Raw genomic sequence first — 15,883 nt, forward strand, 5'->3', positions numbered from 1 at the left:
TCTGTGATGACCTAGGGGGGTGGGATAGGGGGTGGGTGGGAGGGAGGGTCTACAAGGGAGGGGATATATGTATACATTTAGCTGGTTCACTTCATTGGAACTAACAACATGGTTAAGCAATCATACTTCAATTAAAAAAAAAAAAAAGCTCCAAGTGTATTTCTCAGAGGTGTAATCAAAGGAAAAAGGCATATGGGTTCATATTCAGAAAGTATCATGTAAGAATAAAAAATAACCTGTTTCAAATCACAAAAGACTACATTATGTGGAGGGATTTCAGGTATAAAATATAAGATCCAGAAGACAGTTGCTTCAATAACAAATAATGGTACAAGAAAGGTCACCAGGAGTTACCCCATAGGGGAAGAAGCTAGAATTCATTAAAATCTCCCAAAGAAAAGCTGTTTAACCCAAGAGAATAGCTTGCACCCAAATTACACGGTCATCACCAGGCCTAAGCCAAAACATAAAAATACAGCTCAAGCTTTCCGTCAACCTAAGCTGGCAAAGTCAAGGACCAACGTTAGGACAAATACCATATGACATCATTTCTAAAGGCTTCCCTGGTGGCTCAGGTGGTAAAGAATCTGCCCACAATGCAGAAGACCTGGGTTCAATCCCTGGGTCAGGAAGATCCCCTAGAAAAGAGAATGGCTACCCACTCCAGTATTCTGGCCTGGAGAACCTGATGGACAGAGGAGACTGGCAGGCCACAGTCCATGGGGTCCCAAAGAGTCAGACACAACTGAGTGACTAACATACACATACACATCATTTCTAAAATGCAATACAAATAGATTTACTTATGAAACAGAAGCAAACTCACAGACATAGAAAACAAATGTATGGTTACAAAAAAGGAAAGAGGGTAGGAGAGAGAGAAACCAGGGGTTTGGGATTGGCAGATATAAGCTTCTATATACAAAATAGATAAACAACAAGGTCCTGCAGTACAGGGAACTATATTCAATATCTTATAATAAGCCCTAATGAGAAAGAATATAGTGTGTATGTGTGTGTCCATGTGTATATATAAAGCTAAATCACTTTTCTGTACACCAGAAAATAACATAACACTGTGAATCAACTATGTGTGAAAGTGTTAGTTGCTCAATTAAGTCCGACTCTGTGACCCCGTGGATTGTAGTCCATCAGGCTCCTCCTCTGTCCATGGGATTCTCCAGGCAAGAACACTGGAATGGGTATCCAGGGGATCTTCCAGACCCAGGGATCAAACCCAGGTCTCCTGCATTGCAGGCAGATTCTTTACCATCTGAGCCACCAGGAAAGCCCAATCATACATCAGTTTTGAAAAAGGACCAGTGTTTGGACATTTTCTGGTCAAAGCCTTCAATGTGCAGCTGAAGAAAGCAACCTTGCTATTCACGCAACTTCCTGCTGGTCATCAGATTTTCAAGAACCTGTTTCTTGATTTGTCCCAATTCAACTTTCTGTACCCAAGTGCCATAATTCCAATATACACACAATTCATCCAAAACTGGCTGTTTATGAAAGTACAACAACTTCTAGAAATAAACGGCCAGGTGTTTGTGTTAGATTCATACCCAGATGCCTAGCTAAGGCAGTACAAACAAGGAGAGGAAGAAGAGAGAGACAGGAACTAGAGGCAAGAAAGGATATTTAGCATTCAAGGGCAGGTTGTTCCTATTTCTCGTCATTCAATCTATAGGAAGATGATAAAACTTCTTGACCATATCTAATCTCTTTTTTTTTTTTAAGAAAAGCAATACTAGAGTTTCATTTTGAGTAGAAAAACAAAAAAAATATCGAAAATAGCATGATTTTATATTGTAAAAGCAATCTCTTAAACTAATTGAATCTGTTTTCCCACTGGTAGACCTCCAATTGGTGATACTGACATATGGCCCAGGACAGCATCAGTTAAACTTCCTGGGCAACTAATTACTTCCTGGAGACCAGCCTGCCATGGGTGGAGTGTACTTTATCAGAATATGAATGAGCCATGAGGAAGGTCAAGCACTGGTCATTCCATTTTAGGAGTGACAGCAGCAAGAAATCTTTCTCTTCCCCAAACAGCCAGGGATAAATCAGGAAGCTGCCCACTGGGATATTATCATAAGTTTATTCAAAGTACAAGTTACCTGATCAAGGACATCAGAAAACTGTCTAAGTTTGCTGAGTTCCACCAAATTTAGCCAGGTCATGTCTAGGATCCATTTAGATGGTTTAGGAGGACAGGCTTTCAAGTCCAAGGAGGCACCACCTTTCAAGTTAAATATATTATGTTAATAAAATTTTGTTTCTGTACAAACAATATCTGTATTAAAAAAAAAAAACTTGCTGAAACTATTTTAATATCAATTCTTTTACTACCTTAACATTTATTAAACTCAGAAATATAAATCATAGTGATAAACAAGCTTTAACATTTAATAAAGGAACAGACAGTTTCAGAAAAACACATTTAAGGATCAGTGATATAGGGCTGGATCCAGGTAAGTGATACATTCTGTTTTAGCTACACCTGGCCAAGGTGTGTGACAAGTCAACTCATCGGTCTGGGACTGTGTATTCAAATACATACAGTGGGAATAATGACACCGAGGTGTTGCCTGGTGGTTCAGACAGTAATGAATCTCCCTGCAATGAGGGAGACCCAGGTTCGATCCCTGGTTCAGGAAGATTCCCTGAAGAAGGAAATGGTAACCCACTCCAGCACTCTTGCCTAGAGAATTCCACGGGCAGAGCAGCTTGGCAGGCTATAGTCCATGGGGTCACAAGAGTCTAACATCACTAAGAGACTAACACTTTCACTTTCACTTCAGGTGTTGTGATAATGACAGAAAATACATAAGGTGACAGTGAAGCACTCAAAACGGGATCAAGGACACAGCTGAGAGTCACTAAATGACCAGCTGTTGTCAGCATGAAGAGCTGCCAAATATTGATACAAGTTCATTTTAAGGATGAGTTTCACTATCAGATGGCATCACCGACTCAATGGACATGAGTATGAGCAAACTCCAGGAGATAGTGAATGACAAGGAAGCCTGGACTGCTGCAGTCCATGAGGTCGCAAAGAGTCAGACACGACTGACCAACTGAACAACAACATTTTAAGGAAGGAATTTATCTAGATTTGTTTGTAACACTACCTATGTTTAAGAGATTCTCCTCTATGAACCAGTATATTATTTACATCCATGTTGAGCACATCCAAGGGCTCTGTGCTATGTCACTTATTCTTGATCAATCTACCCACAACAAACATTTCCGTTGGGTACTGACTCCTATCTCTTTACTGATAATTCATCTAACCTCATATAACTCATACAACTCTCATAGCACCATAAAATAAATAAATGACAGCTTAAAATGTTACTGTGGTCCATCCCAGAAAAACTAAATGTGTGAACAATCATATTTTAAGTCAAAGCAAGAGCTAGCAAGTCTTCTATAGGATACAATATACCATTTAATAAATAACATCTATTAAAATGCTTCAGGAAAAATATGCTCTAAGCATAATTCTTAAAAGGATATAACCAACCCATTTGGCTACAATATGTTTTTGAACAGAGCAGGTCATAAACAAATAATAATACTCAAGATATTTATTGAGGCAATCTCTGCCTCATTCAGGTACCATCGACCCCATGAAATTGCTGTCTTTTGCCAAAGCCATCTTAGTCAACTTCCAAGGTAAGTGGAACAAGACGTAAGTGAAGTCATTTCAGTGAAAATATTAGCTCATAAAATCAAAACAGATTGCTTGAACACCAGGGAGCAGTTAAAGAACTAAGTGCAATGGCACTGTGTTGAAAAATGTCACACCGATTTCCATGGAAAATGTCCATTTTCCAACAAACTGAAAAGAACAACGTATCCACCACATGGTTAGAGAAATGACTTTCATGGAAAAGAGGGTTCCTTGAAACCATAGCATTATTCATCGTTTAATAGAGGGTAATTCTGTCGTAAATATCTTGGCTGCCTCGGAAGGGTATAATGGGCCACAAAGAATACTGTAGTGGAGGGTGGGGACATATTCCTCGGTAATATGACACCAGATTAGATGGACTCCCAAAGAATGAACAGCTGGGATAGCAATAATTCAAAATAAATTCTAAAGATGATTGAGAATTAAATCTTTATCATTAAACTTTGTAAAACTGAAACATGCTTATAATGATTCATACAAGCTGTACCACACAATCATGAAGTGACATCACTAAGGCAGACTGAGAAAGACCTCTGGACTCACCTTTTCCCATCTTAGAGATGAGTAAATTAAAAGATCAAAACACTATTGCTATCTAAACATTTTGAACTAAGTGATTTTAAAATCCTTACAGAGGGAGTTGATGTCTTTGGGCAACTCTCACCAACATAGCTAACAAAGGGAAATCTTAAGAAGCCGTATGTCCTAAAGGAGCATAAGAAATTGGTGCTGAATGCAGGAAGTCCACAAAATCCTGTCCAACCTAGGCAAGCCTCAGACAAATCGAAATAAACTAAAAAAATAAAGATAAAATAACAATGCCCATCATCTGCAGAGCATATTCTATGTTCCAGGGTTTATATAAATTGTGTGAATTCTCAATAATCCTATTATGTAGACATGACTATCCTTGCTTCATAGCCAAGGCAACTGAACCTTGAAAAGTTTAAATAACCTCCTCAAAACCACTTATCCCAAAGTGGCAAAGCCACTATTTTCCCTTAAATTCTTCCCAACTCTAAATTCCATGTTTGTTTTGATTATGCCAAACTGTAACATACTTTACAGTATCTCAACCATTTCTGGATGTCAAGGTCAATGTCATTCCCATCGAGAAAGGCATCTTATGCCTGAATTGAGGATGTCAGGAACAACTTTGCCATAGGAAACCGCATAAACTGAAGGGCCAGAGTCACTGAGGTCAGAAATCAGTGATATACAAAGGACTCCCTGAAGAAGGCCACACCTAGACCTACACGTCTACCTAAGGTGATGTCTCTCCAGACTATTCATCTTCCACGTGCTCTGATTTAGGAAGCTTGGAACATAAAGAAACAAGGGCAAGGGTTCAAGGATTAGAGACAAAGAAGACACAGAAAGAGATATCATCCCAAAATCATACATTTCTAAATTTTCGTGTCTAAATGATGAGTCTTCATTGCCATTACAAGCTATGTATGCATTGTTGTTCAGTCACTAAGTTGCGTCTGACTCTTTGCGACCCCATAGACACCAGCATGTCAGGCTCTTTTGTCCTCCACTATCTACTGGAGCTTTCTCAAACTCATGTCCATTGAGTCACTGATGCCATCCAACCATCTCATGCTGTATCATCCCCTTCTCCTCCTGCCTTCAATCTTTCCCAGCATCAGGGTCTTTTCTAATGAGTCAGTTCTCATCAGGTAGCCAAAGTATTAGAGCTTCAGCAACAGTCCTTCCAATGAATATTCAGGGCATATTTGGCAAAACTAATACAATATTGTAAAGTTTAAAAATAAAATAAAATTTTAAAAAAAATTAAAAATTAAAAAAAAAAAAAAGTAAAACTTTCTTTAGAAATGTGTAATATTGGGTTGGCCAAAAAGTTCATTTGAGTTTTTCCCATAACATCTTATGGAAAAACCCCAAAATCTTTTTGGTCAGCTTGCCTGGAAAATTCCATGGACAGAGGAGCCTGGTGAGCCAGTCCATGGGGTCACAAAGGGTCAGACACAACTATGGAACTAACTTTCACTTTCAATCAGTTCAGTTCAGTCGCTCAATCATGTCCGACTCTGTGACCCCATGGACTGCAGCGTGCCAGGCCTCCCTGTCCATCACCAATTCCCAGAGCCTGCTCAATACTGGCTAGCCTAATTGTTCAACCTGTGAACAATGCTGCAACAGACACAGAGGAAATATACATGGGATGAGTAGCATGGTTGCTCACCACTGCTCAGCCACCGTGTTTGCTGTGCTTTGCCTCCATCACATTGGAGACAGTATGAGGCTCCCTCCCAGCAGAGGCACTGATGCCAGCTCCTCTTCCTTCGGCACTTCTCTAAACGTCCCCAAGGCCAGAACCCCCTGCTCCTCCAGGCCTTGGCTCACCTGTCCATCTCTCAGGAGTCCCACTCCATTAGAAATCCCATTAAACATCCCATTTAAAATGTTAACACATCCCCTCACTCCACATACTGTGTAACTCCCCATCTCCCTTATCCTTCTATTTCCCCCCTGCCACAGTGTTTATTAGTTTCTCACATACTACATAATTTACTTGCTTATTAAGTGTTCCAAGTGCCTATTCTGTGTCCTAGTACACAGAAGGTTCTCAATAAATATTCACGCAGGGACTTGCCTGCTGGTAGAGTGGATAAGAATCCGCCTCCAATGCAGGGGACACAAGTTTGATCCCTGGTCCTGGAAGATTCCACATGCCACACAGCAACTAAGCCCATGCTCCGTAACTACTGATGCCATGCCCTAGAGCCAGCAAGCTGCAGCCACTGAACTCATGTGCTGCAGCTACTGCAGCCTGTGCACCTAGAGCCTGTTCTCCACAAAAAGAGAGGCTGTCATAATGAGAAGCCTTCTCACCACAACAAAGAGTAGCCGCTGCTTCCTGCAACTAGGGAAAGTCCATGCAGAGCAACAAAGTGAAAGTGAAGTCACTCAGTCATGTCCGATTCTTTGCAACCTCATGGACTGTAGCCTACCAGGCTCCTCTATCCATGGGATTCTCCAGGCAAGAGTACTGGAGTGGGTTGCCATTTCCTTCTCCAGGGGATTTTCCCAACCCAGGGATCGAACTCGGGTCTCTCGTATTGTAGACAGATGCTTTACCGTCTGAGCCAACAGAGAAGTCCCTAGAGCAACAAAGACCCAGCACAAAATATATCTAGTCAAGGCTATGGTTTTTCCAGTGGTCATGTATGGATGTGAAAGTTGGACTGTGAAGAAAGCTGAGCACCAAAGAATTGATGCTTTTGAAATGTGGTGTTGGAGGAGACTCTTGAGAGTCCCTTGGACTGCAAGGAGATCCAACCAGTCCATTCTAAGGGAGACCAGTCCTGGGTGTTCTTTGGAAGGACTGATGCTAAAGCTGAAACTCCAATACTTTGACCACCTCATGCGAAGAGCTGACTCACTGGAAAAGACTCTGATGCTGGGAGGGATTGGGGGCAGTAGAAGAAGAGGACGACAGAGGATGAGATGACTGGATGGCATCACCGAGTCGATGGACATGAGTTTGGGTGAACTCCGGGAGTTGGTTATGGACAGGGAGGCCTGGCGTGCTGCAATTCATGGGGTTGCAAAGAATCGGACACGACTGAGCGACTGAACTGAATTAAACTGATATATTTTTTAAATACAATAAATAATTTTTTTTTAATTTCATGCAATAAATGAACAAATAAAATATCTCTCATAAGTGTAATCTTTAATGAAATGCAAAGAAACTACAACTAAAACACACATACGACCCTCACAATAATTCGTACAATGGCACAATGCTTTCTAGTCTTATACTGACCTTTAATAAGGGTGAGAAACTCTTCATGCTTGACTCGGTTCCTCTGGATGTCAATCTTCAGGGTAAGCAGCAGCGTGAACAGGAATTTGTGCTCCTCATACAACCCCCGGGCTGTGTACTTAAAAACCTCATAGGTCATGTGCTCAATGATATTAGCGATCCTCTTGCTTGTAATTGGGCTCTTGACAGACCTGGAGGAGACAGCATTTAAATCAGGTTTAGCCCACTGCCCTTTTCAATTGTTCTTAAAAACAACGTCTTTCATGGAAAACAAGTAACTCTGGAGGACCAATTCTTATTTTATATGCATCATTAGTAAGCCTCCTAAATCTGAAATAACAAGCATTCTCTCAACATGAAATAATATAAGAGAATCCTTCACATCGTCTGAATAAAATTTTACCCGCCAAACATTATCACTCACAACAACATCTGGGGAATTTTCTTGTTAAGTAGAAACTCGTGAACCCAAAGGAATCAATCAATGGATGAATAGTTGGTAGAACTTTCTCTGAGCATAAAATAACAAATGAGAATAATTTGTTAACATACTGGTAATTATGCTCAATTTAGATTAAAAAAGAAGAAGATGCTTAGTAGCAAAGGCGGGGGGGGGGCAGTTATCAACATAATATCATCATTCTATCCCACAGATACCGAATTCAGCTTGGCTTCCTGAGTACGGACGTACCTGACCAAGGAAAGGTCAAACAAGCCAAGAAACTGGCGGAGCGAAGTCTGATACATCTCATTAACCAAGCGCATCTCCGTGATGAGAAAGTAGAGGATGCTACCCCGGGTGGCAACTGAAAGACAAAGACCAAGGTTGCACTTGCGATGAGGGTGGACAACCAATGACCCGAGCACAGATCAGTCTGAATGCTAAAGGAAAACAACAACGTTCATAGCCTTAGCAATGACTGTCTTTCAGCAATGGGCATCTAGAGCAATGTCATCATATACATTTAATTCTTCTTTATAAGCTCTGTACAAGTAGTCTGCTGTTTGCCCTCATTAAGTAATACTTTCCATTGTAGAATCTCTAGATCCCTTATAAATACATTTTATTACATTTTCTCATAGGTAGAGAAGACAACTGGTGGGACAGCACAGGTTGTAACACCCAGCAAATTGCATAGGCACTGTAAGGACCTTGTTCTTAAGCTCCATGAAGAAGCCCTGACTAACCCTGGCCTCAAGTTGGCAAACCAAGGCATCACAGAGATGATGCTCCTGACTGCCCACCAGTAGATATCGTTTCCATTATTTTTCCAGAAGGCATGATAAATTACTAACGGAAATTGAATTCTTTTAGCAGGTTCCCTTTATAACCCATAAACAACACTGATTTGTTGATTCATGGATAAGACTGAAGAGTTCCCATGAGAACTACCTTCCTATTAGGAAGACTACAAACAAAACACAGGCTTATTGTTACCAATGATAAACAACTAATAAATGGCCCACAAACGCAGCATGAATTACTCAGACTTCACTAATTTGCAGTCAGATGTCCTCAGAAAGCTCTCCTCCTAACTTTCTGGTTTAAAAATAAGTTCACAGGAACCTTAAGGAATCTGCCAATAACATGAATTATAAGCGCTTAGAAAATTTATACCATCATAAAATTTCTTCATCTCAATTTTGCTGAATATTTAAAGAAATGGCATAAAACATAAATGGCCACCCCACATCACACAGTCGTTTTCATAACATCCTTACTTCGATTTCTCTAATTCTCATTTCTTGCTTCATTTTCCTGTGACATTTGTCTTTCATTACCAAACTCACCGGGTCTATATTCCTCCCGGGCTGAGTTAATTTGAATTTCTGTCTCAGCTGAAATTTCCAGCTTCTGTGTCACCTCCTCAGCTGTCTTTTTTGTCTTACTCAACACAAGGATGAGACTCTCGTCTTCCACCAGGGACCCCTGAGTGCTGGTTAGACGGTAAAGCAAATTATCTTCTAGCTCCTTCATCTTCCTTTTGTTTGCAGTTACATCTTCCATGAGATGAGTTCTTTCTTTCTCCAATTCCTGTTAATTTGCATAAATATATTTTCTTCCTTAATTAACAACTATCATTTAGCTATTCCTTAAAAAAGTTTACCTATTGGGCTCTCTCGAGTTACTGCACTGTAGTTATCATGTTTGACTGCAGGAAATACAGACATCAAAATCAGAGGAGATGAATTCATAGAGGAAAGAATTGGTGGCAAGCAACATAAAAATGTGCTAAAAATATTACCAATGCTAACAATTTGCCATCCATTTATTTCCTAAAGTCAACTCAGCTTTAAGTGACTTTTGTGATCATATTTATTCCTGTTTTGATGAAACTGAAATTTGTTTGACTATAACATATCCAGCTCAAATTAAATACATGTATCTCTGCTTAGTTTCTTGCTTAAAAGAGCTCTATTGTCATTTGAATGAATTTATTTTCAACTTGCCTGTTGAAATAGTTCCAACTCTGTGAAAAGCAAGTGTCCAAAAGTTAGGCAGGCAAACTGTGCTATTACTGTGGGTACATATAAATTGAAAAATCATCTTGACTTGAAAAGGAAAGATGCTGTTCTCTTAAAGAGAAGGGAAGTTCTGAATCCTTCCCGAAAAACCTTTACGGGAAGCTGGGGAGAAAATGGCTTTGGGAGATTACTGTCCTGATTGGCTATTTCTTCCTTATAGGGAGTTTGGAGAAAGAGAGACGGTGAAAGAGAAGGAAAGAAAAGATGGGGTTGGTGAGGGTGAAGGAAGGAGGAAATGGCCATGAAAAACCAGAGACAATATGCTTCAGGCACCAGGTCAAACCCGTACATGAAAGTCAAATTGTTTCATGAGTGATTCTAACTGGAGGTTAATGAAAGAATCAAAAAAGGAAAAGATGATGAGAACATAGAAGTTAAAATCTGCAAAGAAGGACTTCCCTGGGGGTTCAAAACCGTAGAGAGCATGCGCGTCCACTGCAGGGGACAAGGGTTTGATCCCTGGTCGGGGAACTATGATCCCACATGCCTTGTGGTATGGTCAAAAAAAATTTTTTTAATAAAAATTAAGTAGTCAATCTGCATCAATGATAAACCCAAGAATAAGATGTCAAAAATTAAAATAAAATTTAAAGAGAAAAATATGCATCTGCAAGTTTGCTTGAAGACCTTTCTAAATATAGTGTCCATTGACAAGGTGCCTACCTACACTTAGTTGCATCACTAAAGAAGCTATGCACATTTGAGTGTAAATACAATTTGGGAAAACTAGGATTAAATGCAGGTGCCTTGAATGGGAAAGCACTGTCAGCAGTTCAGGTCCAGCTACCAGGCATGTGGTACCAAGCTCACGTTGAAGAGTGGCTTCAGAAAGGTCCATACTCAATTAGGTATTCTAGAATGACTCAGCAGGTTTTGTAGATTCTATATCCTACCTAGAAAACTAGAAATCTAAAGTTATACACAGCGATGAATCATATGAAAACATATAAAACATAATGAGACTATTCACTAATGACATGACTATTTACTTTATAATATAACACACAATTTACTTAATAGTTACGCTCCAAGGAATTTTCAGTTCATTGATACGTTCTCTAGCTCTTAGTACAATGCTGGTATATGGTCAGCTCTCAATACTGCAGAATGAATGATTAATCACTCTACCCCTTTTTCAAACTGATAAACTGAAACATGTTAGTTACCAGAAAATCTAGTCATGTCTTAGTGCCAGAAATACAGACATGAAAATTCTGCCTTTGTAACAAAAACCATAAAATTACAAATAAAGGTCCTGATAACGAAAATGCATACAGACAAAGAGCACAGAGCACTGGCCTCTGCTTTACAGTCCAGCTAGTTATTCACCATTGGTTAAACAATTAGGTGGCTGGCACCCTACCGGACTCCCAACTCATGCTCTAAGCACAGTGAGTTAGGTCTAGAATATTCTAGAAAAGAAAAATTCTCTCCTTAAGCAAAACAAATGCTCCTTAACTAAACAAACTTGTATCTATTCTTAATTCTTTGAGATATAACAATGTAATTAAGACTTACTTATCTTTGCTTTCATATGCTATTTGGTTACATTTGAAAGCTTTCTTACCAGTCATTTTAATTCATTTATTCACTAGATAAGAATCTCAAATTTGAGCTTCTGTAGAAATTAGTACAAACAAGTGACGTTTAATGACTACTATAAAAATCATTTCCATAAACAGTTACAATAAATGCACTTGCAATATGGTCACACTAGGAAATAAAGTGATAATAAAATTAAACGGAAATAATTCAAATATTATTATTGCCATATTCCTAAATTTTATGTACTCTCATTATCATTTCTGAGTCCCTAGAGGTAAGGACTCTAGAGATAAGTCCCTAGAGGACTCTAAAGTCCTCGCCTGAAGACAGGTAAGAAAAGGAAAGCAAAGCAGTGGGAAGAGTGAGGATTTTTACATCAAGAAGACTTGTTTCAGTTCTAACTCCCAGAACTTACTAACTGCATGACCTTCACCATGTTACATAAGTCTATATGCCTCAGTTTCTTCATCTGCAAAATGTACATAAATCAGCTCAGAGAGAGATTGTGCGGGTATCACCAGCAGAGTAGCTGAAACCAGTGCCTAGATCACAATAGCTGCACAGAATATGTCTCTTATCCTCCACCCTCTCCCTTGATTCATTTCCAGCATGGATTTTTCAGATGCAGTGTAACATTTATTTGGAAATCAGTAGTTTAAAAATAAAATAAGTCAATACAAAATAAATCACATTTGCAAATGTCACATATCATAAAAGCATAGTAAAGTAGTTGAAATGGGAATTTTAAAAAGGAGAACATTCTAATCTTCCGCTTATAATGATAAGGATTCATGTATTCCTGTCTGCTGGAGACAGACCATCAAATCCCAAAACTGCACCAAGTCTTATTGAGTCTTCCTACAAAGTAATTTTTCTTCTGCCCATTTTTTTTTTCCAATTACACAGCAATTGCCATAATTTAGGTTTTAATTTTTGCTTGGAGGACTGCTCTAACCATGACTGGTCTCCCTGCTGATCTTTTGCTGTCATCACCCCATTTTCTGCCCCAAGTCATTGAGGGATTTCCCTTTACTATTTGTCCAAAATTTTCAACATAGTTTATAAAACCTGTTACAATCTACATTTCCAATCTCATCTCCCCTTGAGAACTATGGGATTGAGACTAAAATTATGCTCCATGTTGCTTATGAAAACCATTATTAATAAACATAGTTATTAGTAACACATACAATAAGGTACAAAATTACTCCATCCCTGATTTTAAAGAGTTAAGTAAAAGTTTAAACTTTATTGAGATGGTTGTGTTCTATTTATTATCATTAACAACACTAATTAAATAAAATTGTCAATTAAAGTAATGCTTATCTTCCCAAAGGATTAATATAAGGCTAAGAAGTACATTTCCCCCATAGTTCGATACTGATGAAATAATCTAAAGTAAATACTACAACGAAAAGTAATATTTGGAATTACAAAATCAAACTATTCACTATAAAATTAAATTTAAAAAATAAATAAATACCACCCCAGTTGCCAAACATTAGACTAGAACAATAGAGGACACAGAAAGATATCTCTGAAAAAACAGAAGAATTGCTGTTTGCTTTCCATGAGATTTTTCAGTGGAAAACCTACTTTGGGATAAAGTTTTAGGCATATTTTCATTTGTATGATTGATGTTAACACAGTTCTGTTGAACTACAACTTTATTTCCAAATACTGTTCTTCTTCAAATTAATATGTAGGGGAGAATTAAGCAAAATAATTTTGTCTATAAGCATTTTTCCCAACAAAGGGATTATCTCTTAACACACAGACAGACAGACAGACAACAGATACACACACACAGAGAATAGTAAACATTTGTGTTAGTATTCTTTATATTGAGGGCTTCCCTGGTGGCTCAAATGGTAAAGAAACTGCCTGCAATGCAGGAGGCCTGAGCCCGATCCCTGGATCAGGAAGATTCCCTTCTCCACGGGATGTATTCTTTATATTAAGGCTAAAACAAAAAATGTTATGTAAACTGTGATAATGTGAAAAGGATTCCCAAATTGAGTAAGAAAGTACAGTAGTGATTCAGCACAAGTTCAGGAAATGTACTATTAATTAATTAAATGATCAAAACTTAAGTGGCTTAAGGGCTTCCCTGGTGGCTCAGTCGTAAAGAATCTGTCAATGCAGGAGACACGGGTTCAAATCCCTGACTTGAGAAGATCCCATGTGCCGTGCAGCAACCAAGTCCATGTGCCAAAACTATTGAGCCTGTGCTCTAGAGCCCAGGAGCTACAACTACAGACCCCACACACCGCAACAACTGAAACCCGTGTACCCTAGAGCCTGTGTTCCACATCAAGAGAAGCCATCAAAGTGAGAAGCCTGAGCACTGCAGCTAGAGAGCAGCCCCCACCTGCCGCAACTAGAGAAGAGCCCATGCAGCAACAAAGATCCAGCATTGCCAAAAATAATAAATAAATAATTTTCTTTAATTGAGTGGCTCAATGAAGATACAAATGAAAACAAAAATTCTTTGTGGACATAAAATTCATCTATCACCAGAGTTTTAGAAACAATCAAAGGAAATAGATGGCAGCCTTCACAGTTCTCATTTTAAGGTATCATTCAGGCTTTCATTCCCAAAGATTCTTCTCTCTGTACCTTGCAGTGGTAATTAAAATGAAAGGTTAAACAACTGAACTCAGATTTATTTGTTTGTCCACCAAATGAGCTGGCAATAACAATGTCTATTTAGTGTCTTTATTAAGTTACTTTTCATGTCAGTTCCACCAAGTTCAGGTCCTTCTACATCCAAAAGAATTAAATCACACACCTGTTTGCTCATCTGAAATTCTGAACAATGATGACCCTTGAGGCTTTGCATTGTATGGCCAGTAGAGGTTGTTAACTAATATGAATATTTCTCTCCAAGGAGTATATAGTTCTCTTTCAGTTTCTGTCTTATCCTCTAGGATCAAGATGAGAGAGACCCTAAGAGAATGGGTTTCTTTAAAGGAAAGTTTCTGGAGGGCTACTGGTTTGCTGCCTGTTTAAAAAGGTCTCAATACATCACCTTCTGGTGACAACAGGAAGCTGTCTAAATTTACTTACAAGAACAACATCGGATCAACAATTATACAGGACTTTGATGTGAACTTGGACAGCCCATGCATTTAAAAAGACTTCCTTGAAGCACAGAGAAAATCATAAAGTTGCTTAAAAATCTGCCTTCCTTCCATTCATATGCTCTATGGTTTCCATTTGTTTCTTAAGTAAACAAACCTGAGGGTCTGACAGGCTGGACAGCAGAGCATTCGTGAGACCAGATCCTGCGTGATAATAAGACTCCTCCTCACTGCCTGTATTCCCAGAACACTGGACAGCTGGTGAATTTATGGACTCAAAGACGAGTGGCCTTTCCCTTGCATCCTAAGGTACTGTTCCGAGCCTCCTTTCACCAGAAGGATCAACAGAACAGTAAAGGCATAACTCATCCTGACTGAAGAAGTTTACCACTGGTTTCAATGTTTCCCCACATTTAGGGAATTTCTTAGATGCTTTCCAACATCAACCTCATACCTATGGGATTTTCTTAACTTCCAATAACCCCCTCCTTGGCTCAATAGCATTTAATATTGATATTTTTACAATCATTCAAAAAGTGATCACTGTAAAATATAGTACATTGTTGCTAAAGTCAAAGAAATAATTTAAATAGGCACAGACATAAGCTCTTATCAACTGAGTCACTAGATGATAAAAAATTCCCTGAAAGTACTGGAGATCAACTTAGACCCACTTGCCCAGGCTGCAAAGATTTAGCAGGGTGAGCAAATTCAGGGGCACAGTGGGCAGAACAGATGCTGCAAAAGGAAAGGCTTCAGGCAGAAAGCAGGCTACTTAAAATCCAGCACAATTAAGTCCAGCAGCTCAGAGCCAAAGAACTGCTGCTTTCAAACTGTGGTGCTGTAGAAGTCTCTTGAGAGTCCCTTGGACAGCAAGGAGATAAAACCAGTCAATCTAAAGGAAATCAACCATGAATATTCACTGGAAAGACTGATGCTGAAGCTCCAATACTTTGGCCACCTGATGCAAAGAGATGGCTCATTGGAAAACATCCTGATGCTGGGAAAGGTTGAAGGCAAGAGGAGAAGGGGGCAACAGAGGATGAGATGGTTGGATGGTATCACTGACTCGATGGATTATGAGTTTGAGGAAACTCCAGGAGTTAGTGAAGGACAGGGAAGCCTGGCATGCTACAGTCCATGGGGTCACAAAGATTTGGACATGACTGAGTGACTGAACAATAGCAACAATGAAGCTCACTTCTTGCATAAGACTTTGCTTTAGAGAAA

At 39.1% G+C, this 15,883-nt stretch overlaps 1 protein-coding gene across 1 annotated transcript in view; it reads right to left on the reverse strand.

Moving 5' to 3' along the window:
* Window positions 1–15,883, reverse strand: part of DNAH5 (dynein, axonemal, heavy chain 5) — a 332,324-nt gene that overhangs the window by 44,568 nt on the left and 271,873 nt on the right. Inside the window, exons 67-70 of the mRNA XM_010858794.1 lie at window positions 9,291–9,534; window positions 8,191–8,305; window positions 7,500–7,690; window positions 2,124–2,245 (exon numbers count right to left, since the gene is read on the reverse strand). Coding sequence (XP_010857096.1) covers window positions 2,124–2,245; window positions 7,500–7,690; window positions 8,191–8,305; window positions 9,291–9,534 — 672 coding nt within the window. The remainder of the gene's footprint in view (window positions 1–2,123; window positions 2,246–7,499; window positions 7,691–8,190; window positions 8,306–9,290; window positions 9,535–15,883) is intronic.

The sequence above is a fragment of the Bison bison genome, unplaced genomic scaffold (genome assembly GCF_000754665.1).
Source record: "Bison bison bison isolate TAMUID 2011002044 unplaced genomic scaffold, Bison_UMD1.0 scf7180017864440, whole genome shotgun sequence".
Taxonomy (NCBI): Eukaryota; Metazoa; Chordata; class Mammalia; order Artiodactyla; family Bovidae; genus Bison; species Bison bison.